The 26,361-nt window shown below is 34.9% G+C and overlaps 1 protein-coding gene across 3 annotated transcripts in view; it reads left to right on the top strand.

Moving 5' to 3' along the window:
• The first annotated feature begins 2,263 nt into the window (after positions 1-2,263).
• The window catches only part of ERCC6 (ERCC excision repair 6, chromatin remodeling factor), a 101,046-nt gene continuing 76,948 nt past the window's right edge, over positions 2,264-26,361 (top strand). For 2 of the 3 annotated variants that reach the window (XM_031956272.1, XM_031956274.1), the window contains exons 1-5: positions 2,264-2,321; positions 4,159-4,595; positions 14,604-14,724; positions 17,338-17,446; positions 24,653-25,358. In XM_031956272.1, the coding sequence (XP_031812132.1) occupies positions 4,171-4,595; positions 14,604-14,724; positions 17,338-17,446; positions 24,653-25,358 (1,361 nt within the window). In that variant the 5' untranslated portion in view covers positions 2,264-2,321; positions 4,159-4,170. Of the gene's footprint in view, positions 2,322-2,550; positions 2,624-4,158; positions 4,596-14,603; positions 14,725-17,337; positions 17,447-24,652; positions 25,359-26,361 lie in introns of those variants that run through there. The other variant, XM_031956273.1, reaches the window with a different exon arrangement.

Raw genomic sequence — 26,361 nt, forward strand, 5'->3', positions numbered from 1 at the left:
AAGATATGTTCTATGTTTTATCTTCATAATGCAGGCATATTTGGAATTGGGCCTCTCTGAAAGTCTTTGATCTCTGAGAAACATTGGCAGAATAATAATCCTGAAAAGGAGTAGTGTCTTTAATCAAAACTAGGAGTAAGGGGTAGAAAAGGAAAATGAGGGGAAGGAGGAATTAAGAAAAAGGAGAAATTTCGGACCTGTTGAGAATGGAAGGAGGTCGAATTGGGAGAGGAAAGGTGAGATTTTGGGGAAAAGTGGCAGAGTGGAATGAGCAGGAGACTTAAGGTCAGAAGCCCTGGACTCTGTCAACTTATTGGCTACCTCAATTTCCTCATATGTAAAGTAAAGGATTTGAATAAGAATTTCTAAGTGCTTTACAATTCTAAATCAGCTATTATGGTTCTGTTAAGGGAGGGCAGGAGAATAGAAGAATAAATTACATAAAGTAATGTGGAACCTGGCAGAAGGCATCTGTAGGGCAGGAGGAGTACAAATGATTGGAGGATAAAGAGGGGTGCCTAAAACTTGGGGTGATCCTTATTGAAGACTGTCCTCTACAAATATATTTTTGTATACATTAAAAGAGTGAGAGAAAGCATTGGTGACTGGATAAAGGATTTTCAGTTTAATGATGAGGTCAGATCTAGTCAGATTGCTGAGGGTTTAGATTTGAGTGGGAGAAGTCATGGAATTTAGCTAAGAAGGGCAGACAATGCTGCCAGGATAACTCTAAGTTTTTTTTTTTTTTTTTTTTTTTTAGGACAGAAGTGATATGGACATGTCTATAGGCAGCATAAAATGATGATTAAGTAGTGAGGGAGAGATTGAAAATAACACTAAGGGTGAGGATGACAGAAATAACAATATGCAGATTTTCTCAAGCAATATCCAATAATGGATTACTTGGGCAACCAATAAGCATTTATTAAATATACCTAGTAAATAAATACTAAGCATTTATTAAATACTGTGGGAGGTAAAGAGAAAGGCAAAAACAAAACCTGACCTCGAGGAACTCGCATTCTGATAAGAGACAACACATAAATTACTGCAGACAGACAAAATCTGTAAAATAAGAAGATGTTCTCAGAGGCTTTGAATAGCTAGATGGTACAATGCATTGAGTGCTGGGTTTGGAGTTTAGAAGACCTAAATTCAAATTTTACCTCAGATCCTTACCAGTGCTATGATCCTGGGCAAGTTACTTCACCCTGTTTACCTTAGTTTCCTCATTTGTAAAATGAACTGGAAAAGGAAAGGGCAAACCATGACAATGTCTTTGCCAAGAAAACCACAATGGAGTCACAAAGAGTCAGATAGGATTGACACAATCAGACAATCTTAAAAGAGCTGACATTAGAAATACTAAAAGAACCTTAAGGAACCCTTCAGCTCAACTCCTCCTGATCAAAAATTCCCTGTAGGAAATTGACTGTAGGAAATGTAACCTCTTAGGAAAAGGCACATTTTTCATCCAGAAAAACACTGTCATTTATCTTCAGGTCTGAGTGGGACAAGATGCAAAGCTCTGAATCTGGAATTAGGTAAGATCAGATGCAGACTCCTATAGATGCTTCTTATCAGTGAGATGATGGATGAGCCTCTTCATTACTCTCTGCCTCAGTTTCCTCATTTGTGAAAGGGGAATAGCATTTATATTTCCTTTACTATGAGGATCATTGGAGGTGGTGCAATGAATGGTCCTGGAATCAAGCAAAGTCTGAGTGACTTCAGACATTGACACCAGATTGTGACCCTGGGCAAGTCAATTTGGGTTGATTTCCCGCAAAATGGGCATAATAACAGAACTTCCAGATTTTTTGTGAGATCAAATGAGATAATAGATGTAAAGCTTTCCACAACGTGTCTGGAAGGTGTTTAATAAATCGGGTTTAAGGCGACTAAATCGCTGCACAAGACACTGCGGTTATTTCTGTTGCTTATTAATAGTACTAGCGAACATTAATTTAGCAGCTGCTGTGGGCCCGGCGCTTTACAAATAGTCCTCACAACCACCTGGAAATTCGGTGTTATTATTGTCCTCATTTTGCACATGAGGAGACCTAACAAGCATCTGAGACTGCTTGTTATTCACACCCCTGCGAGCGTCGTCACACACCCACGTGAAAAGGAGGTGGTGGCTCGCCCGGCGGGGACGCGCATGCGTGGTCAGAAGGGTCTGATGCGCTTCCTTCGCTCCGCCTCTCGCGCATGCGCGTGGCCTCCTCCGGCGTCCGGGCCGCTTCCTGAGGCACAGCTGCGGGTGGCGGCTGTGGCGGGGGGGCCGTGGCAGCTCCGGTATCCGGGTCTCCAGGGCTCTCGTGAGTGTTCGCGCGGGCCGGGGCCCCGCTTCTGGTCGCCCGCCCCGGGTCCGGACTGCCGAGGATCTGCGTTTGCCCGGGCAAGCCCTGAGGAAGCCTGGCGCGGCCGCAGACCTTTGTCCGGCGCGGCCCGGGGCCGGAGGCTGAGACTCCCGGCCTGCGGCTGCGGGAGGAGGGAGGAGACGCGGCGGGAGCCCCCACCCCGACGCTTCCGGGCTGGGGGAGCCCAATCCCGGGACAGCGCTCGAGCCCTGTGACATCTGAACTTCCGCAGCGGGGGGAGGACTCCCCCCCGGAGATCGGTGCTTGTCCCCGCCCCCCGCGACACGATAGCATCTCTCCCTCTCCCTCAGTGCGGTCCTTCCTGCACGCTCTGGACCGAAGTGGGCGGGTCGAGTAAGAGTTAATGAACCACAGCGCTCCGTGGTTAACGGAGCGCCCGCCAGCGGGAGGACTTTGACATTTGCCTGGCCCGGAGTTTAAATGCCGTAGCCCCTCCGGTGAAACCCCCTTCCCTCGGGGATGGTTTTAAATTCAATTGAAAGGCGGGGCTTATGTAAATTAAATTCACGTGTCTATTCCCACCTTATGACACTTAATTCTGGTTACTCCTCAGTAAAATGAGGACATTAAGCCACCTTCTCTATTTAAGAATGCTCCTTTTCTGTCATTTTAGGAATTTATGCTTTTCTATGAAAAGAGCTGCATTACTGAACTTGGTTTCATTTAAAAAGTACTGCATTGCTGAACTTTGTTGTTTCCTAAAAACCACCCACTGACACTTGGGGTACACCAGTTTGTCTCTATTTTATGTTAGGATGTCTCTGTTAATGAGATTTAGCAACCTTAGATATTGAAGTGTTATTTGGCAGTAGTGGCTTTGAAAGCATCTGAAATTAGCCACTCAGATTCTAGGGATGAATAATATCTTTTGTTGGTAGAATGCAGCTTACAAACTGCTATCCTGTATTTTTTTTCCTCCCCCTCATAACATGCGGTAAGATAGACAGGGCAAATAGTAGTATTCCTTCATTTTATAGGTTAAAAAAAAAAAAAAGATTTATAGAAATTAAGTAACCTGTTCAGGGTCGAAGAGTTAAGGCTAGAATTCAGGTCTTTTGAATCCTTTTCCCTTCTGCTTTTATACATTGTTCTGTTACTGTCTTAACATGTTTCTCATTATATATCCATTTATGGATGATCAGCAAATGGGGGTGTTAGTATTAGAATGCTACTAGACTTTTTTTTTTAAATCCCTTTTTGGATTTAGATATTGATTTTTAAAATCTAGAATGTTGTTTATGGCACAATACAGTCAAATGCCAATTTGAGTGATTCAAATGGACCACTTTCTTGTCAACTAAGTAGACTTTTGTTATTGAGACTATAAACTATAATGTAACTTAGTATTTTAGATCCCAACTTCTTAAATTGTGGGTTGTGAATCCAAATGGGGTTGTATAAGTTTATGTGAGGGTTGTGACATGATTTATTATCAGTAAATGTTTCATTTGTATACCTATTTTATATGCCTGGGGCCACTTAAACATTTCTCAAGATGAAAAGAGTTTGTGAGTGGAAAAAGTTTAAGAAGCCCTGTTTTAGATGATCAACTTTCAAAGTGTGTGCTATTGGTCTGTTTGTTTCAAAATCATAGCCCAGTATAACTTTTAAAGAAAATCTGTGTGGATTTAAAATCCTGACTTTATAAAATGGTTAATTACACAATTATTATTTGACTTTTCAAAAAACTAAGTTTCTCCTTTCTGTAACAAGGAAGATAAAATATTCAAGCTTTACTGTAATAAATATTTAACTTGCAAATTTCTTGTTTCAGATATTCTGTAAAATGATGCCAAACGAAGCTACTCAACACTCAGGTCAAACTCAAGAGAAAGATTTAAATAGCCCATCTTTCAACAATGCTGAAGAAACTGCCATTGGTCCTGAAAACAGTGCAGCTCTTGATAAAATGGAAGAAAGTTTCACTCCTTCTGTATTTAATAATAGCCCATCCACTTCTTCAGTGGTTGGTATGTTTGAAGTCCCAAGAAAAGGACCGCCAGTGTTGCACATAGACAGACAACAAATTCAATCTGTAGAATACAGTGCTCAAGCAGTTGAACTCAAAGATTTGGGAGTTGATGTCTATGACCAAGATGTGTTAGAACAAGGAGTGCTTCAACAAGTAGATAAAGCAATTCATGAAGCTAACAGGGCAGCTCAATTAGCTGAAGCAGAAAAAGAATACCATTCAGTGTTAGATGATCTCAGGTAAGTTAATACAGTCTTTAATATGGGAGTTTCTGTTTAAGAATAGCGTGAAAAAGTTTAAAAGCCATAGCATTTTAGAAAATAGAGATGATTCAAATTTACTATTTAAAATAGAATTTATTAATTATTTTTAAGTTTTATTGAGTTTTCTCCTGAACAACTTAGGATGATGACTGATTAATTTTCTGTTGAACCTCTTTATTTGACTTGCAAATTTGTTTTCAGTGTTAAATACTTAATGATTGATTCATAGTATCATAGACTCTATGGTGGAAGGGGTTTTAGGCTACTAAGAGAAGACTGAGGAATCTTAACCCTGCCTCTCTCCCTTAAAATATGACTGAGCTGAACCTGGTACCTTGGCTGTCATCAGATACAAGTCCTCTTTATACTTCCTTGCACTTTGTTTTGAGAATCATCAATCATCATCATCTGCCATGGTCTTTTTTTTTTTTTTAATTGGAGGAAAAGAAACTTTGTTTTTTCCAGTTATTTCATAAAAGTTTAAGCTGGGGAGAATAATGATGCATTTTATTATTAAGTAGACCACAAGTGTGGTAGAAAGCTTGTTGAATCTAGATGGTATTTAGTTTAGAAGTAGCATAATATAGTCAAGATTATTCATTTTGCATTTTAAATAAATATTTCATTTTCAGTTTCAATTTAAATAAATATATGTTCAACTTTTAGATTCTGTTATCCTAAGAGGTAATTGTTCTTTCAGACTATCTTTTTTAAAAGTCTTTAGAAAAATATAAACATACAAAATTGCTTAAATATCAGGCAGTTAGAATTTTAATCTGCATTATGAAAATTGAAACCTGTATTTTAGAAATAATGCCATAATGGCAATTGGCTGTATATAGGGCAGCTAGAAAGTACAGTTCAAATCTGGCTTCAGATACTTAATAGTTTTTAGCTGTATGACCCTAGACAAGTCACTTAACCCCAATTGCCTCAGCAAAAAAAAAAAAAAAAAATTACCTCAATTCCCTATGCATTTGCAAAAAAAGTCTTTCTTCAGAGAAACTTGCTTCAAAATTGTTTTCAGTTACTATTGCCAACTTCCCTGTCTCTCTCTCCATTTATCCTGTCTTTTCACAGGTGTTTTGCTTCTGATCAGTTCCTCCCTCAGTGTGCTTTCTCTCTCTCTCTTTTTTTTTTTCCAAATCTTGTTGAACTTTTTTGCCCCAAGTTTATTGATTTCAAAACATATGCACAGACAGTTATCAGCATTCACCCTTGCACAACCTTGGGATCCAAAATTTTTTTCTTCTTCCCTTTCCCTCACTCCCTTCCCTAGACAGCAAGTAATCCAATAAATGGTAAACATGTACATTTCCTATATACATATTTCCACAGTTATTATGTTGAATGTGCCCTCTCTTCTATCATTCTTCCTCTTTATCCCCTTCCCCTCCTACTTTTCTGCAGGACAAGATAGTTTTCTATACCTAAGTTGAATGTGTATGTTATTTCCTCTTAAAGCCAGTTCTCATGAGAGTAAGGTTCACTCACTCCCCCTCCCCTCCTTCTCTTCCCCTCCATTGTAAAAGCTTTTTCTTGCCTCTTATGGCAGATATTTCATACCATTTCACCTCTCCCCTTCATTTTCTCCCAGTATATCCTTCTCTCAGCTCTTTATTTTATTTTATTTTTTTGATATTATCCTTAAATATTCAGCTCACACTTGTGCTCTCTGTCTATATATACTACTATTGGCATAATAATGAGGAAGTTCTTATGAGTTATAAGTATCATCCTCCCATGTGGGAATGTAAACAGATAAACCTTAAGTTCCTTTTGATTTCCTTTTCCTGATTACCTCCTTATGCTTCTCCTGAGTCCATCCTGTATTTGAAAATCAAATTTTCTACTTAGCTCTGTTTTTTTTTTTTTTATTATGAATGCTAGAAATTCCTATATTTCATTGAATGTCTACCTTTCCCCCTAAAGTATTATACTCAGTTTTGTGGAGTAGGTGATTTTTGACTGTAATCCTAGCTCCATTGTTTTCCATAATGTTTTATTCCACTCCTCCCCACTTCTTTAATGTAGAAGCTGCTAAATCTTGTGTTATCTTTATTATGAGTCCTCTTACTTGAATTGTTTCTTTTTGGATGCTTGCACTATTTTCTCCTTGACCTGGGAGTTCTGGAATTTGGCTACAATATTCCTGGGAGTTTTCCTCTTGGGATCTTTTTCAGGCGGTGATCTGTGGATTCTTTCAATTTCTGTTTTAGCCTCTGGTTCTGGAATATTTGGACAGTTTTCCTTGGTAATTTCTTGCAAGAGGATGTCTTTTTTTCATCATGACTTTCAGATAGACCAATAATATTAAAATTATCTTTTATCTGTTTTCCAGGTCAGTTGTTTTTCTAATGAGGTAATTTACATTGTTTTCTGTTTTTTTTTATTTCATTGTATCTTGATTTCTCATAAAGTCATTAACTACCATTTGTTAAATTATAATTTTTAAGGAATTATTTTCCTCATTGAAATTTTGTGTCTCCTTCCCCATTTGGCCTATTTTGCTTATTGAGTCATTCTTCTCATTGGCTTTTTTATTTCCTTTTACATCACTCTGATTTCTCTTCGCAGTTTTTTCTCTCCCTCTCTTATTTGATTTTCAAAATCCGTTTTGAGCTCTTCCATGGCTTGAGACCAATTTTTATTTTTCTTGGAGGCTTTGGATGTAGACTTTGACTTAGTTATCTTCTTCTAAGTATTGTTTTGATCTTCTTAACCATCATAGTAATTTTCTGTGGTCAGAATCTTTTTCTGTTGATTGCTTATTTCCCCCATCTATTACTTGGCTTTAACTCCTTGGTAAAGAATGTCTTTATTTCCAGGGTGGAAGGTGTTATGTCTCAACCTTCAGGGGTTTTGTGTAGCTATTTTCAGAAATCCCTACAGGCATCTGACACTGCCACTGCTGCCAAGGCACACTTCTGGGGTGATGTTTCCCAAGGCCCTCTCACCCTAGTGAGACAGACCCTACTGAGAGGCCGATCTTCCAAGTCATCTTCTATGTCTCTGGGTTAAGAGGTTGGAAAATGCCAGTACTGATGCTGATTCAGAGACGTCAAGGCCCGGCCTTACTTTGCTGGTGCGTAGGCCAGGGCCAGCTCTGTACTGAAGCAGCCTGTGCTAGGACTGCACTAGATGCCCACCCTGGTGCAACAGACCTCTCCTGCTGACCTTCCAAGTTATCTTTGGTTGCAGGATTGTTTCATTCCATCTTTTTGTGGATTCTGTATCCTAAAATTTGTTCAGTCATTATTTAAAAGAATTTGAAAAGATTTGAAGGAGAATTTGGCATTACTTCACCATCTTGATTCCCCATTTCTCATTTTTAAACCTTAATTTTTTTTTTGGAAACCATCCTAACATAATTGGTGTGCCCCTTGTCTATGCAGACTACTTTTAACTACCCTAGTAATGATAAAGTTTTTAGGAATTGCATGTATTATTTTCCCATATACAAATTAAACAGTTTAACTTTATAGAGGCCTTTATAATTTCTATTTCATGTTTATCTTCTCATGCTTGTGTCTTATGTTTAAATGTCAAATTTTCTGTTCAGTACCGATCTCCTTATGAGGATTACTTGAAAATTCTGTTTCATTATGTGTCTATTTCTCAGTACCCTCCCTTCTCTCCTTGACTGTATTCAGTTTTGCTATACTCCATTATTCTTGGTTGTAATGCTAGCTCCTTTGTCTCCTGGAATATCAAACTCCAAGCCCTCCATTTTTTTTTTTTTTTTAATTTGGAAACTTCTAAATCTTGGCTTTGTGGTATTTGAATTGTTCCTTTTTGACTATTTACAGTATTTTTATCTTGACATGGGAATTTTGGAATTTAATCATACTATTTCTGGTAAAATTTACATTTTAGGATCTCTTTTAGGAAGTGGTCAGTTGCAGTTGGTCACAACTTTTGATTGATTTTATCCCCTGGATCTAAGGTATCAGGGAAGTTTTCCTATATAATTTCTTGTACTATATCTGTTTTGTTTTGTTTGTTTGTTTATCTTTATTATGGCTTTCAGGCAAGTCCAATCATTCTTAAATTCTCTCTCCTAGATCTATTTCCAGGTCCATTGTTTTTCCAATGATGTTTTTCCTATTTCCTATTTTTTTATTTTTTAATTGTTTTGATTTTGTTTTATTGTTTCTTGATGCCCATTGAAGTAATTAATTTCCCTTTGTCCAGTTTCTAGTTTTTAAAGAATTATTTTATTCATTGAGATTTTGTACTTCTCATCTTATTTGGCCAATTCTGCTTTTTAAAATTAATTTTTGTACTTTTATCATTAGGCCAATTTTAATTAACATTAATATTTTTGGTACCGCTTTTACCACCTTGATAATTTTCATAATTTTTTGTACCATTCTCAAGTATTTTCTTTTCTTTTGAAGTTGTGTCTTGGTCTTCTCTGCCATTGTGGGAGCTTTTTATGTTTAACTGCTTTTTTTATTGTTTGCTCATTTTTTTCAGTTTTTAGTGCTTCCATGGTAGTGTGATCCTGTTTTGTGTTTTGGTCTTTATGTAGGAAGGGTCCCTACTTTCTTGTAGCCACAAGTGCAGGTGCTTCTCTTGTGCTCTCTTGTAACCAATTGCAAGCACTTCTCTCTGCCCTGAAACTGTGACCCAGAACATTTATGAGCAATAGACTTGTCAGTCAATGACAGCTATACCCAGATGTCAACAAAGGGTCCCTGTATTCCATTTTTAGCTAGTTGTTCAACCCTTCCTTACCCAAGAACTCTCATTCAACTCATAAGTTTCATTTGTATTTTCATCATAAGACTTAGATTTTCAATGAAAATTCATATGGACATGTAGAGCACACAGTGTTGCAGAATGATAAAGGACATGAATTGTCTTAAGATCTGCATTTGAATCTTTCCTCCGAAACTCTTTAGCTGTGAGATACTGGGCAAGTCACTTAAGTTCTTAGCATCAGTTTCCTCTTCTATAAAATAAGAATAATAGATAAATTTTTTGAAGGATCAAATAAGATCATATTAGAGGTGTTCTTAAAAATGAAATTCTGATTGTATTTTCACAAATATTCATATTGTAAAGACATTTAAAGAGTCTTTGTTCAGAGAACTTTTTGAGTTCATATCTAAAAAGGACATTTACAAACAATAGAAGTATAAAAATGGAACCAGTGATAATGCAGAAGAATTTCTTGGATCTTTGGTAGATTTGAATGTTAATGCTCAAGATGAACTAAAACTCATAAGAAAATGTTAAATACCATAAAGATTGTTATTTTGGGTTCCTTTGAAACAAGAATAGGAAAGGGACAGAATACATTCCTTGGGACAGATGGTATATTGTTAACAGGACATAGAATTATTTTATATCTGCTATGCTAAGATGAATGACATTTGGACCAGAAAATGTAGAACAAACTCAGTAAAAAGGAAATGAAACTTAAGATTGGTGAGGATATAAGAGATGACTTAGCTGTTCTAAATGAGTTTATGTCTCCTGACTTGGATGAATTCTATTCCAAGGTACTGAGGTAATTTTTAGGTAAGATTTCTGGGAAAAGTGAAGCATAAGATATTTTTAAAGCTTGATATCTTTTTTTTTTTTTTTTTTTAAAGAGGGAAAGAGGTAGATCTTGTAAAGATGTAAAGTACCAATGACATTAATGTTAACAAAATTGTAAAACAGATTAGTAAACAGATGGTTTGGGAACAGTTAGAAAAAGAAGCTATGGTCTTTGGGAGGCAGGATGGGTGAATTAAAAAAAAGTTTTACAAAACTACTCTTTTGAGGGGATGATTACTGGTAGATGAGACAAGTGGCTCTAGCTGTTTAGTTGTGTCTGACTCTCTGTGACTCTGTTTGGGATTTTTTTAGCAGAGATACCTGCAGTGCTTTGCCATTTCCTTCTTCAGCTCATTTTACAGATGAGGAAATGGGGTGAAGTGACTTCCCGGGATCACTCAACTAGTGTCTGAGGCCAGCTTTGAACTTGGAAAGATTAGTCTTTTTATTTATTTATTAATTATTATTATTTTTTATCGACAGAACCCATGCCTGGGTAATTTTTTACAACATTATCCCTTGCATTCATTTCTGTTTCAACTTTTCCCCTCCCTCCCTTCACCCCCTCCCCTAGATGGCAAGCAGTCCTATACATGTTAAATATGTCACAGTATATCCTAGATACAATATATGTATGCAGAACCGAACAGTTCTCTTGTTGCACTGGAAGAATTGGATTCAGAAGGTAAAAATAACCTGAGAAGAAAATAAAAATGCAAACAGTTTACATCATTTCCCAGTGTTCGTTCTTTGAGTGTAGCTGCTTCTGTCCATCATTGATCCATTGAAACTGATTCAGATCTTCTCTTTGTTGAAGAAATCCACTTCCATCAGAATACGTCCTCATACAGTATCATTGTTGAAGTATATAATGATCTCTTGGTTCTGTTCATTTCACTTAGCATCAGTTCATGTAAGTCTCTCCAAGCCTCTCTGTATTCATCCTGCTGGTCATTTCTTACAGAACAATAATATTCCATAACATTCATATACCACAATTTACCCAACCACTCTCCAATTGATGGGCATCCATTCGGTTTCCGGTTTCTGGCCACTACAAACAGGGCTGTCACAAACATTTTGGCACATACAAGTCCCTTTCCCTTCTTTAGTATCTCTTTGGGGTATAAGCCTAGTAGTAGCATTGCTGGATCAAAAGGTATGCACAGTTTGACAACTTTTTGGGCATAATTCCAGATTACTCTCCAGAATGGTTGGATTCGTTCACAACTTCACCAACAATGAATGCATCAGTGTCCCAGTTTTCCCTCATCCCCTCCAACATTCATCATTATTTTTTCCTGTCATCTTAGCCAATCTGATAGGTATGTAGTAGTATCTCAGAATTGTCTTAATTTGCATTTCTTTGATCAAGAGCGATTTGGAACACTCTTTCATATGAGTGGAAATAGTTTCAATTTCATCATCTGAAAATTGTTCATATCGAAAGATTAGTCTTTCTGGGACTCCAGGCCCAGAACTCTGTTCAGTGTACCACTTTTCTGTCCTGCATGTCCCTAGAAGTGGTAAATATTTCAGCAAGGTATTTGAGACAGTTTCTTTTGATATCCTTGTAGACAAGATGGAAAAAATTGGAGTTTGGGCTAGATTGTAGTTGAATTAGATTGATTCATAATTGGTTGATCAACTGTATCCAGAGTGTATTAATTAATCAGTTATTATCAACTTAGAAGGAGGCCCCTTATGGCATGCCACAAAACTTGATTCTTTGCCCTGTTGTATTCTTTTATTCCAAATGATTTGTATAAATAAGGCAATTCCAATAGACATGTGATGGAAAAAACCATCTGCATCCAGAGAGAGAATTATGGGGATTGAGTGTGGATCAAAATATAGTATTTTCATTCACCGTTTTTGTTGTTTACTTTTTTTTTTTCTAATTTCTTCCTTTTTTAATCTGATTTTTCTTTCACAGTATAATAAATATGGTAATATGTTTAGAAGAATTGAACACGTTTAATCTATATTGGATTACTTGCTGTTCAGGGGAAGTGAGAAATGAGGCGGGAGAGAGAAAAATTTGGAATACAAGGCTTTGCAAGGGTGAATGTTGAAAACTACCTTTGAATGTGTTTTGAAAAACAAAAAGCTATTATTATTTTAAAAAAACACAAATGATTTGTATAATGTACAACCCATATCAGATTTCTTGTTGTCTTGGGAAGGGGGTAAGGGAGGAAGGAGAAAAAAATGAATGTAGAAAACTATCTTTACAAGTAATTGGAAAAATAAAATACTATAAAAAACAAAACTAAACAAAACTCAGTCCTGCTTTCTACTTTTGGTTATACCTGGGCTGCTGGTTCTTTGTGGTTCTCTTTTTTAAAAGTATTTTTATTTTCCAAAACATATGTGTGGGGAATTATTTAACATTAGCCCTTGCAAAACTTGTGTTCCAATTTTCCCTCCCTTCCCCATGCCCTTCCCTAGATGGCAAGTAGTCCAATATATGTTAAACATGGTACAAATATATGTTAAATCCAATAAATGCATACATAGTTATACAATTTTGTGCTGCAGAAGAAAAATGAAATCAAACCAGTTAAAAAAAAAAAAAAAAAAGAAGCAGTAGCAGAATAAAATGCAAGGAAGCAACAACGAAAAGAGTGAAAATGCTATGTGGTGATCCACACTCAGTCCCTAGACTCCTCTCTTTGGGGGTAGATAGCTCTCTTCATGACAACAATTGGAACTGGTTTGAATCACCTCATTGTTGAAGAGAGCCACATCCATAAGAATTAATCCTCATATAATATTGATGTTGCCGTGTATAATGATCTCCTGGTTTTGCTCATTTCACTCAGCATCAGTTCATGTAAGTCTCTCCAGGGCTTTCTGAAATCATCCTGTTGGTTGTTTCTTACAGAACAATAATATTCCATAACATTCATATACCATAATTTATTCAGCTATTCTCCAATTGAAGGGTATCCATTCAGTTTCCAGTTTCTTCTGTGGCCCTACTCTGAGTTGACTCACTCTCTGTTGCCAGGCCTTCTTCAAACATTCTCTTTTGCTAAATGCTCAAATTTATATGTCTAGATTTCTGTCATCTGGGCAACAGCTGAATGAAGTGGGGCTAATTAGCTTGGAAAAGGCTAGATCTTGGGGAGACATAGTAATTATAAAGTTTCTGTGTAACAGAAAGGAAAAACTACAACATCAATGAAATGAGCCACTCCCTAAGTGATACTGAGGTTTAGTAAGTCAACAAGCATTTATCTATCATTCGGTTTGAGTATTTAGAGACTGGATGGACACTTTATCAGAAATGTTAACATTAGTATTCATGTATTAGAAAGGATTGCAGTAGATGAGCTTAAAGGTTCTTTCTCATTAGATTTTGAATCTGAGCTAAAAGCTTTTTAATGTTTTTATCACAATTTTTATATGTTACAAATATTACATAAAGATACAAGTATAAAAATTACATGGGTCTGTTATGAAAATTAAAATATTATTTCCAGTTATTTTAGAAACAAAATTAGGTGGCTATTTGTCATACATTGGACAATGAATTTCTCTTCTCAAAATAGAACCTACAAAAATTTGAGGAAAGAATTAGTAAAAATTAGTGTCAAATTGTAGCCTGTTTTTATTCATTTTTATTCAGATGTTCTAGATTATTCAGAGTTCTGTGATTTTCTTAGTAAGAGAATTTCTTCCACTAATACAGGGCTCATGTGTCACTTACGAAATGATTAGAGAGTTTTCTTAGGTTGAGAATGAAAGTGGCTTGGTCATGGTCACACAGTAAAAATTAGGAGAAGTGGGATTTGATTCCAGTCATTCTGATTCCAAGTACCTGTAGTGTTAAACTCATAGAAACAAGGGTGGTTTGGCAGCATATTGACTTAGAAGACCACAAATTAACATTATCTATATTATGTTGTGTTTTTATTTCATTTAACCCTTCCCAATTATATTTTAATCTGGTTTAGGCTATAAGTGAGTTTGACACCTCTGATTACAACATGCTGGTCTTTTGTACTGCATATAGCTTAGATGCAGTACTCTAATAAATAGTTGTTTTGAGTTGGCCAATAAAATAGTAAAATAAAAAAAAAATTCAAATTCAATTATCTTCCATGATGAATATTTAAAACTTATACTTGCTTTCTAATAGTATAATGGACTATTCCTTTTATATGATTTACAAATGGTAATAAGTTAATGGTTTCTTACTGTATATTGAAATTAAAATAAGCCATAGAAATAAAAATTACCAGGTTTGGACTGCCTGTGATCCTTTCAGATATTTTTGTAGCTAATAGTAAGATTTCTAGTTTATTATTCATTTTCTGTCTATTCAATATACTATGAAATATTATTGTTTTTTGGCATCTTCCTGTTATTAAAATTGAAAAATAGCTATAATAGAGTAGAAAATAATTTTTTTTTCTTATTTTTCAGGTCATGTACAACATCTCTAAAGCAAATTAATACGATTATTGAGCATCTTAGTCCTCAAGCTGTCAACAACAAAGATGTCAACAGAAAACTAGATTCTGTAAAGAGACAGAAATGTAACAAGGTGATTGGAGAAAAGCTTTTATTGTTTTCTAGCATTAAAAAAGGATGCTATGTGAAGTGATTTAATCATTTATGGAATATTGTCCAAAGTCTATACAATATTTCAAATGAAGTCATTTTGTAGTTAGCTTAAATTTTTTAAAAATTCTGATATTTAACTCTCATCCATAACATTGCATTAATATATTGAACATACACAGAAGCAGAATTTCTTCCCTGAGTTTATATATACTAGTTTGGAATGGATAGCCTAGATTTAACCACTTACTTTTCTTTTAGTATATTCTTTCTGACTTACTCATTTTCACATTCAGAGACCTTTTTCTCCCTTTACTCAATACTTTTGTCCCCTGCTCTATTATGTCCTGTTTTCTTATCTTGTGTGAGAGTCTCAGCATTCCCAGTTTCCTTCAAGATTTAATGGAATCTCTTGCCTTCTACACAGGACCTTTTCTGATTCCCTATCTACCATAACTCCTCTCTCTTCCTCTCATCATCTTTGTTTTTTTGTACTTAGTTATATATGTATTTGTCTTTTCCCATAAAATATAGCTTTCTTGAAGGAAAGAGCTACAAGACATTGTAGCTCCAATGTCTAGCGTAGGGTATGGTACATAATAAGTACTTAATAAACACTTATTGATTAGTTCATATGATATGAAACACTTTTAGGTTTTCTATTACCTATATCGTCATAAAAATTCACTGTATCATTTGGGCCTAAATCTTTTTGCCTTTTCATTTTGTATACTAAAAGGGGCTGACAAGTTATTGTTCTCAAAGCAGATTTATTATTAATGAGGTAGATTCATCAAATCTTTTATTTTTCTTCTGTCAATGCAAACATAGCCCTAGCATACCTTACCCTCCTGCTCATTTTCTGTCACTCAGAACTGACCTTATTAATATATCTCTGATTTTCTATCACTTACCCAGTTTCTTTTGATTTACTGGGGTAGCTAGAATATCTAGACACAGTGAGTTATGAGGTTCTTAGAAGGTATTGTAGAATGAGGTTCTGGGAAGAAATGGGAAATCAGAGAGGTGGCTGCTTGTCAGCTTACAAAGCCAGTGTATGGAGAGATGGTGAAGATACTGTCTTGGACTGGAGGAGATAGTACAGCAGTTAGAAATGATCAAGTTGTAGACTGATTTAGGTATCTAATAAGTGGTCAATTAGGTGGGTGAAGTGAGACTCACAGTAAGTAGTTTGTGGAGGGGAGATAACAGTTCAGAGAGAAAGGATCAGGATTAGAAGTAGAGTTTGTGATAGTTGAAGTTAAGTAGATGTATCAGGTGGTTCTCCCATGCAGATAGTGTTGATTTTAGGAAAACAAATGAAGGTTGAATGGGTCCCAAAATTGTTAGGCATAAATATCCCCTGCAAGTGGTTGGTAGAAAATATTGTTAGACGAGAGAGCAACAAGGAGTGGAGTTACTTATATCCATGAACCTGTCCTTTCACTGGGTGACAGATAGTACAGTAACATTATAAAAAAAATTTATCCCCTCTTTACTAGTATAACTTTACTACTATTTACCTGCTAATATGGGAGGGAAGATTTATGTTGACCTGGAGCTACTTGCCATTCTAGGAACTTTTTCAGTCTTTAAAATTTCAGCTTTACTTTCTGAAGAACAGTGATTCAAATAGAGTTATAAAATCAATTCAACTTAGTCCTTATATATTTTTTCTTTCAGTAATTTCTCTGTGTAGAATGCAAAGTTGTGAGTGAGGCTTCTTGAAATGACAGAAAGAGAGAGGAAGAGGGAGAGGGAGAAGAGGGGAGAGAGAGGGAGGGAAACAGAGGTCTAGCAAGTACTATGAGGCAGTAATGTACAGAGGAAAATTATAAGTGATTGAGACGTATAAATTAGTCTCAGGATTGCTATTCTTTTCAAGTTTGATTCAAGCCTATATCCCAAAGGTTTGGGGTAGGAAGACCCATGAAATCATTTTTTCCCTGACTCTCTGCTTGTTACCTCTGTACAAGGTTGGAAGTACAATTGTGGGGCCTTGTGTTCTCAAGTATAGACAGATGAGGTAAAAACGGAGATGTTAGGGAGAAGACTAGTACTTCAAGGATTGGTTATTTTTGTTAGTATGGCTACTCCATCCACCAGAGCTGGTTTCAGTCCTTCCTTAGATGATCTTTTTATAGTGGAAAGATTTCAGTGTGCTTGTATGTGTTATAGAAATATTTTACTATTAGATTACAACTGTACATTTCATCAGGTTAATTACTTAATTGTCATGCCTCTCTTGGAGTAAGTGTTGAAATTATACTTGAGAAGTAGACACTGGCATTGTGAAAATATACTTTTCAAACCTATTCTGTATCAAGTTTGCTAAAGCTTCATATCACCATATTTTGTCAATTTGATGATTATTGCATAGGAATGATAATTTTGCATAAAATATTTTGAGTATCAGTAGTTAAGACAATTACTACTAATCTGAAGTTGAGTACTAATCTGAAGTTGAGAATATATGTGCAGGAAGTTCCTCTTGTTCTACTTTCAAAGTTTTTATAGATATTTATGTTAATATTTTGAATTTAAGAGAAAGAAACTTCCCTGATACTTTTTCTAACTTGGATATTTGTTATTCAAGGAAAAACAACTAAAGAAGATTAAAGCCAAACAAAAACGTCTTCAAGCTATACTTGGTGGAGCAGAGAGAGAGATTGAAGCAAATCTTGTAGATTTAGAAGAGGATGAAGGTGAGAGAATACAAGTTTCTTTCTGTTATTATTTTTCTTTTGCCTTTGTCATAGAAAAATAATAAGGATAATTGAGCTGGAAAATTAGAGTTTTTGTCAGTGTGATTAGTTATACTGTTATTTTGAGACTTGGGTTACAGAGAGAGGATCCAGCAGTTTGCTATAAGGGAAGCTCAACTTAAAAAAAAGAGAGAGCTTTGGAGAAAATTCTATTGCCAAAATAAATTTAGAAAAATTCTCTTAACTTGCAAAGTCACTCATGACTATTAAATTATATAGTTTTTTAAAGAGAGAAAATCAGATTCTTGCTCAGTACTTCAGAGACTGGATACACTAGCCATTGTGCTTGGTAAAATAATCTTAATACCTTCTTGCAAATAATTTAAGGAAGTGGATTTAATTTTGTAGTGTCTAAGTATAGCATCATTAGTCCATAGTCAGAATACTCTAATGATTTCATGGGAAGTAGATCATATTCAACAAAAATCCTTTTATATAAAGAAATGTATAAGCACATATAAATTGTTCTGTTATCTTATTTTTTTAAATCATTATTAGTCCCTATTTATCCTGGAACTATAATACAACTTTGCAATAATTTTTCTTTGATTTTAGTAGCCACTATTATATCCTACTTGAAATAGAAACTTATGATTCATAGCATTTGAACTCTCTGAGAAGAAATTATTTGTATGGGTTTTTTCTTATTTTATCCAAAATTTGGCAAAAGAATAATTGTTGATGTTTTCAAATAACTTTTTTTTTTTTTTTTTTTTTTTTGCGATTGGGATTAAGTGAATTGCCCAGGGTCACACAGCTAGTAAGTGTTAAGTGTCTGAGGCCAGATTTGAACTAAGATTCCTCTGACTTTAGGACTGGTGCTTCATCCATTGGGTTATCTAGCTATCCCACAAATAACTATTTAAAGTGGTTTGGTGGGTAGAAAAACAATTACTAGGTATGATCTTTAAAACTTGAGATATCACTCCATCATGCCCCTGTCCAGTGCTTTCTTTTTCTGATAGTTTGTTTCTAGTATTAAAATTCACCTGTTTTTGTGGTCCTGCCAGATTCTAAAATGTGACATTTTAAAATTCATTTTATTTTGGAATGGGTAGTGACTGAAATCTAAATTTAAGCATGATTTTATTTTAATATTCTAATATTTTCTTTTGACATACTAATATTTAGGTCTATAATTAATCCCTAAATTACATTAAATATGGAGATACAAGATAGTCACTATGAGAAAGGTCTTTGTTTTTTTAGCTTAGGATACTCCTGGGCATTATTTCCATCTGTGTAGATTGCAACCTTCCACAAACAAGATAAAAGTCTTAGGTTGCTGATTGAAGCTCACAGAGGTTTGGGGAGCGAAAACAGGTAGGAGAAGAGGGTGCCTTGTTGAGGGCTTTGAGAGGGGAAGCACATGGTAGGTCATGAAATCCAAAGTGGGGTGAGGGTGGGGCTATAGAGAAAAGAAGAAAGGAATGAACTTAGCTAATTAGAGCGTTTCCTTCGAATAGAAGTTCTCAGAACTGACCAAGCAGAGGAAGGGACAGAGGAATCTTCCAGCTTGAGAAGGCTGTTCAAACATGGCGGTAATAGCATCTTTAAGCTTTGAGAAGATTAGAATAGAATGGCAAGCAATGGAAAACCTATTTACAGAACCTTCAATGCTCCTAATAAATTCTCCATGGAGGGTGTTTATGGTTATCTTAGATACTGAGCTAGAAGTGAATTCTGAGGCCATTTATTTCAACATCTTCATTTATAATTTTTAGTTCTAGATCTAAGATGAAATTTAATAAAGGTAACTGTAAAATCTTATATTGTAGTTAAAAAGTCTATTGCATAAGCACAGGACTGGGGGGAGAAGATATAACTAAATAATATTCCATTTGAAAAAGAGCTAAGAGTTTTAGAGTACTGTAATCTTGATTATGAATTGGTGATAGCAGACAAAAACTTAATGTTAAGAATAAGAGAGGTGGTAGGCCTGTTATAATCCGCATCACTCTGGAGTATTGTATTCAATCTAAGTTCTATGTTTTAGAACAAATACATGGTAAATTAAAGCATGTCCAGAGGAGGGTTAAGGGGATTGAAGACTCTGCCATAAATAATTAGTTAAGGGAACTGGTGATGTTTAACCAGGAGAAGAGAAAATTTGGTATATTTTTGGGGAGGGGGAAGAAAAGGAGAGATGGGAATTATGTTAAAATATTTGAAAGACCTTTAGATCAAAGAGTAATTAATTAGGCTTGTGTTTGCTCTGGAAAAAAAGAACTAAGGAATAATGAGTGGGCTTTTCAGAGAAGCAGATTTTGGTTTAATATTAGAAAAATTTCTTCCTAACAGTTGAATCAGTTGTTTGGGAAGTAGTATATTCTCTACTTTATGTATAGTCTATGTGTATTTTATTTATGTGGAATCTAAATTACCATTTTTGAAGGATTTTATAGAAATACCTTTGCAGAAAAACCTTTTCTACAAATCTTTAGGTTTGGGTTAGACCAGATGACCTCTGGGATCCCTTCCAACTATGAAATTCTGAGAAATAAATGTTAGGATATTTTATTTATCCATCTATCTATCTATCTCTCTATCTTTGCTGAGGCAATTGGGGTTAAGTGACTTGCCCAGGGTTACACAGCTCAGAATTGCCTGAGGTCAAATTTGAACTCAGGTCCTCCTGATTTCAGGGCTGGTGCTCTAGCTACTGCACCACCTAGCTGTCCCCTAGGATATTTTATTAATGGATATTTTTCATGAAAACTAAAAATGAGTTCTGTGTACAGTTCTCTTAAAGACCTCTGTTGTTTGTGGTAGAGGACTGATTTCATTAAACCATATCAAGAAATTGTGGATTGAAAAATATTTGCAGTCAATATATGTGAAGTTGATATCTTTGGTTTCTTCTACCTTTGTTAGTATCATGTAACTTTTCCAGGATTTATTTTTCCTATCTATAAGATAATTGCGATGTTATAGGAATAATGTCAGTTCCATTTTGGTCATACTTGTAAATATATAAAGATCCTTGTATTAAATAAATTATAATATTATTATTAATAGGGAATCATTAGCACAGGAATGTATGTATGTGTGTGTCTATGTGTGTATACACAAACATTGTTTCCCAGTAAAGCAAATATGTTTCACAGTATTGTAAACTAAGTGATACGAAATAGGAAGATAACAAAGAGGAATCTATTTCTCATTGGTCTTTGTTAAATGTCCTTGATTTGACACAAGAAGTTTTCTTCTAAGAGTATCTGATTTCTTATAACTGTATTTAAAAGAACAAATTAACAAATTTTGGAATATCTGTAAAGAAACAATTACTATTTGACCATAGCACTAAAATTTTTGTTTTTATGAAGAAACTTGAAAACTATACATATGAAGTAATAAAATATATCATTAAAATTTTTTCAAAAATTAAATAAGCCATATTTATATCCTGTAATGCATTAGTAAGTATTATCTTACTTTCTCTCAAAGAGGAACTTAGGTAACATCAAATTGATTAAGGCCACACGAGAAGTCTTCACCAAAATTGGGATGAGAACATAAATAAATTCTTCTAAGTGAATTCCTTAAAACAAACAAACAAACAAACAACCCTCCTCAAAATTATCAAAAATATAGAGAGGATTTGGGTTAAGAAGGCAGAAACGAAATCCATGTTGTTTTTGATGTATATAGTAGACCAATATGGTGTCAAGAGGAAATAATGAGGAATTACAGAAACAGTTCCTAAGTTTGCCTGAGAGCTATGATATTGTAGTGATTTTTAACAGATGTTATAACTTTTGCCAGAAGAGTGATAATTTTATGATTTCCTTTAATAATAATTGTAAGAAATCTTCCTTCAAAAAATTGAGGAATCCACATGGAAAAATCTTCTTCTGGACCAGTTCACTTACAAAGAAACTGGGTCTGGGGTAGAAGGACCACTTTAGAAAGAGATTTTGGTTTGGACTGGATTCATCCCCACCTCCTGGTAGCTTAGGAATGATGGAATGAAATAGGATGCCCGTAAATCATTCAGTTAACAAACAGATTTATTTCCTCATAGCAGGGAGGGAAATCTGACAAGGATATGAAATGCAGACACAGAAAAGTGATTCAGTTTAGATTAAATCTCCTCTCCCTCTGAATTGCTTGGAGTGGTCCATCCACCAAGTATTTGGGATGGGCTGGAACTTCTCCAGGTGACTCCAGGGACATCTCCTCAGGGGATGATGAAGTCTTGGGCCTAAGCCTAGTAGCAAATTCTTCTAAGCAAATTCCTTAAAAAAACAAAACAAAACAAAAACAGAGTCAGGAAAACTTGGGTTTCATAACCCAAGCAAGTAGTTGGGAATTGCTAGTTGGGAATTATAATAGCAACTACCTCACATTGTGATTATATGGATCACATAGAATAACATTTGTAAATGCTTTGTGCAGTATTTGGCCATAGGAGGCACTTAATATTCTTTCTTTTCCTTCCCTTCCCCCTAGCCATTTAATTCTTGAAGATGGTTTCAATATCTTTTAAGGAAAAACTAGCCTAATTTTCATTGTGGGTTGATTAATGTTTGGGAATTGTTCCAACCACACAGCTCTGCTTCTCTTTTTTTCTCTACACTCTTTTTCTTGGCCATCACATTAACTGCCATATATATAGTTACATTCTTTGTGTAGATGATTTTCAGATCTCCTTATCTTTCCTCCTTATTCCTGAGCTCCAGGATCCTATTTCCAAATGTCAGATGAATACTTCCACCTGGATGTATCGTAAGGATCTCATTCAATATATATAAAGCAAAATTCATTATCTTTCCCCTTAAACCCATCTCTTTACCTCATTTACACATTTCTGCTAAGGTCATCATCATTTCTTTCAGTCACGCAGGTATACAGTATAATAGCTTTCCTTGATTTTGTTCTCTTCATTCTCCTATCTACCCCAACTGCCAACAACCTTTGAATTTATCTTGTCTTTATACCCAAACTACCCTAGGCTAGGCTTTTATTCCTTTTTACTTGGACTATTTGCTGATGGGTCTCTGCTTTTAGTCTTTCCTTTTTCAAATACATCAAATTTGTCATTCCTATGTTTAAGATGCTTCAGTAGATCCCTCTTGCCTTTAATGTAAAAAAATAAAATTTTGATATTCAAAGTTCTACCTATTTATTTTAAAATTTTTATTTAATTTTTAATTTATTGGATAAAGCAAACATTTCCATAACATAGTGTAATTTTAAAAAAAGATTGCATATGAAACTGCAAATCCATTATGTACTATTTGCTATACCTTTTAAATTTATAATAAAGTCATCATGTAAATTTATTTTTCCTTTTTTCCTTTTTTTTCCTTCTCCTCCTGCCATAAAGATGGCTGTGATTAGGGGTGTGTGTGTGTGTGTGTGTGTGTGTGTGTGTGTGTGAGAGAGAGAGAGAGAGAGAGAGAAAACCATGATATACATACTTCTATTCAGCAATACCTTCTTTGGATGCAGATAGCATCTTCCATTATATGCCCTTTGTAGCTAGTTTGGTATTTACAATAACCAAAATAATTTATGTGATCAAAATTATTCTTAAAACAACATTGCTGTTACTATATACAATGATCTCTTGGTTCTCTCCATTTTACTTTTCATTATTTCAGGCTAGTCTTTCCTATTTTTTTCCCCCAAAGATCACTGAGCTCATCAATTTTTATAGTACAATAATATTCTATTTTTAAGACTCATCACTCCTTCTCATGCACTATGCTCTTTATATAGACTGCCCTGCTTGCTGTTCCTTATATATATATAATATTCCATTTTCTCCTTCTTGTTCCTCTGGAGTATTGCATTCATTCTGTGTCAGATTTTTGGAAAGGACATTGTTAATCTAAAGGGTGAACAGAGGAAGGCACTTAGGACAGGGTAAGATCTCAAAATCTATGTCACATGAAAATTAGTTGAAGGAAACAGTTATGTTCCCTTGGAAGATGCAAATACATGATAGCTATTTTCAGGCATTTCAAGGAGTGTCAAGTAGAAAAAAGAGTAAACTTCTTGGATTTAGAAAGTACAATTAGAAGTAATGTGTTAAATTTCAAAGAGCCAAATTTAGGATTAAAACAAATAAAAACTTTCTAATAAGGTTGTCTCTCTGCAAGTGGAATGGGTAGCCTCTGATGGTAGTGGATTTTCACTTACTAGAACTATTCAAATAGAAGTAGAGGGATTCTTCTGGATGTATAGGTTGGATAAGATGGCCCCTTGAGGTCACTTCCAACTCTGGGATTTTGTGATTCAGTTATCTTTCCACATGATATATAAATCTGTTCTGTAGTATACCTGAGAAGTAGTCATGTAGCTTTTGTTTGACTTTTGTCAGTGATACTAAATTCAATATTTCAATATGCAACGATTTTATGGTTAAGCAGAATCTAATTTTTTAGACTAATCTATAAGTTGAACTAAATTTCTTTCCCCTTGTAGCTTCTATCATTTGTTCCCCATTCTGGCCTTAAAATACTCTACTAAACAATTTTTACGACTCTTCATTATGATAGCCTTTCAAACATTTGAAGATAACAATTGGATCCTTGCTTTTGTAGGATAAACATCCCCAGCATTTGAATGATATTATTTCACATCCCTTCACCTTCTTCATTTGCTCTCTAGAAAATGTCTAACGTGTCATTTTTCTTAATACATGATGTATGGATGTGAATATAGTATTTTAGTTTTCATTTGACTAGGTCAGACTATAGTATAAACTCTTTGTGAGATTTAGAAATTTATGATTTTGTTATTTCCTGGGCATATGTGAATCAAAGTATCATTATTAGAATAAAGTATGAGGGTGTATGTGATATATATAATATAATATTTGGGGAGAGGTTCACGATAACAATTTTTCCCTTATTCTAATATTCAAGATAACAGTATTTAGACATTGTGAATAGGGCTATTTTAAATGTCACCCATAAAATATAAGGAAATTTGTGAAGTTTTACTCTATATGTACAAGGATACAAGGTATATAAAAATGTCAGTATGTGGGGGAGTATATTGATTTTTTTTCTGCCATAAATGATAACTTTTATTTCTTTGATTTTGTTTTCTGTCTCATCCCAAGACCCATACTAATAATATTCAGACATAAGACATTTTATACTAGGCACAAATGAGTTTTCTCTAATTTTTCAGAGCCTGGGCCATCATCTCTTGGGAGTATGCTCATGCCAGCTCAGGAAACTGAATGGGAAGAGCTCATTCGGACTGGCCAGATGACCCCTTTTGGTACACAAATCCCTCAGAACCAAGAGAAAAAGCCTAGAAAATTAATGCTTAATGAAGCATCAGACTTTGAAAAATATTTGGCGGATCAGGCAAAATTATCATTTGAGAGGAAGAAGCTAAGCAAACAGAAAAAAAAGAAGAAAATTCAAACTTCAGTTGATTCAAATACAATCCCAACTTCAGATGAAAAAGAAAAGAACAAGACCAATGGGAAGCAGTTGAAAACAGATAAGCATTTGAAAAAGCATATTAAGAAACTTCAAAGGAGGGCTGTTCAGTTCCAGGGTAAAATAAAATTTCTAAAGGAAAAGAAACCACTGGAATCAAAGAAGGCCAAGTATGATCAAGGAAGTGAAAGTGAAGATTCAGAGTATATACCTGAGGAGGAAGAAGAAGAGGAGGAAGAGGAAGAACTGGCACTCCATGCTACACGTAGGCAGGATCATACATTGAAATGTGTCTCCAAGCAGAGGAAGCAGCAGAATAAAACTGCAACAGAGGAAATTGATGATGAGTATCTTCCTAGCTCTGGAGAAGAATCCATAGGAAAAAATGGCAAAATCAAGAGATGCCAGGATGATGGAGATGGAAATTATTATAAACAACGGTTAAGGTTAGTCATTAAGTTGAACTTATTTAGGAGTTATTTAGTGGTTAAACTGAAATTGTATAGCCAATTTTTGCATCAGCAATGACAGTAATGGTAGCTAATAATTTTAATAGTATTCAAGGTTTGGAGAGTGCTTTATATTTATATACATCAGTTGAGCCTCATAACTCTGTGGAATAATTATTTACAGGTTTTATTAGCTCTGTTTTACAAATGAGGAAACAGCTGCAGTGAAGTTAAGCGTTTTGCCATTATTATTGAAGTTAATATCAGAAGCAGGATTCTTTCTGAATCCAAGTCTAACAGTATTCATTATGCCACATTGTTTCATAATGCATTGTTTCTTTTTTCTATTTCTGTATTTGAAAATTGAATCCTTCAAGTTTATAAAAAATGAAGAACTAGATAGATATTACTTAGTTATATCCTGGATCCTGTTTATTTACTAGCTACATAATGATGAGCAAGTTATTTAATATTTGTGTCCTAATTTCCTCATCTGAAAAAATGGAAATCATAATACTTAAATTCTTTTCCTTTCAAATTTTTGGAATTATTATGCATTATTCTAGACCTCAGTTAACATCAGTTATCTTGAACACATCTGAGAAGTAGGATGTCGTGTCTGAGACTCTGATTTTATTTTGTTGGACATCTGTGGGGTGGCCCATTCCTATAGAAGAAATTGACATTTAATAGCTTGACAGCAAGGAAAGAGAAAGAAAAATGACTTTTACATTTGATCATAGGATCCCAGACATAGAACTTGAAGAATGCTTAGAGATCATCTTACCAGTTTTCTCATTTTTTAGTTGAGGATGGTAAGGACAAGGATCAAATCAAGAAAAAGTTAAAGAAACATATTCATTTTGGGGAAAAATTATTAAAAAATGGATAAAATATTGATGGCACTTAAAGAGGTAGATTTCAGGTATCTGAGAAATTTACTTATATAGAGTTTCTCATGTTCCAACAAATCCAAATAAGTAAGGTGCTATTAGAATTT

Source organism: Sarcophilus harrisii, chromosome 2 (genome assembly GCF_902635505.1).
Source record: "Sarcophilus harrisii chromosome 2, mSarHar1.11, whole genome shotgun sequence".
Classification (NCBI taxonomy): Eukaryota; Metazoa; Chordata; class Mammalia; order Dasyuromorphia; family Dasyuridae; genus Sarcophilus; species Sarcophilus harrisii.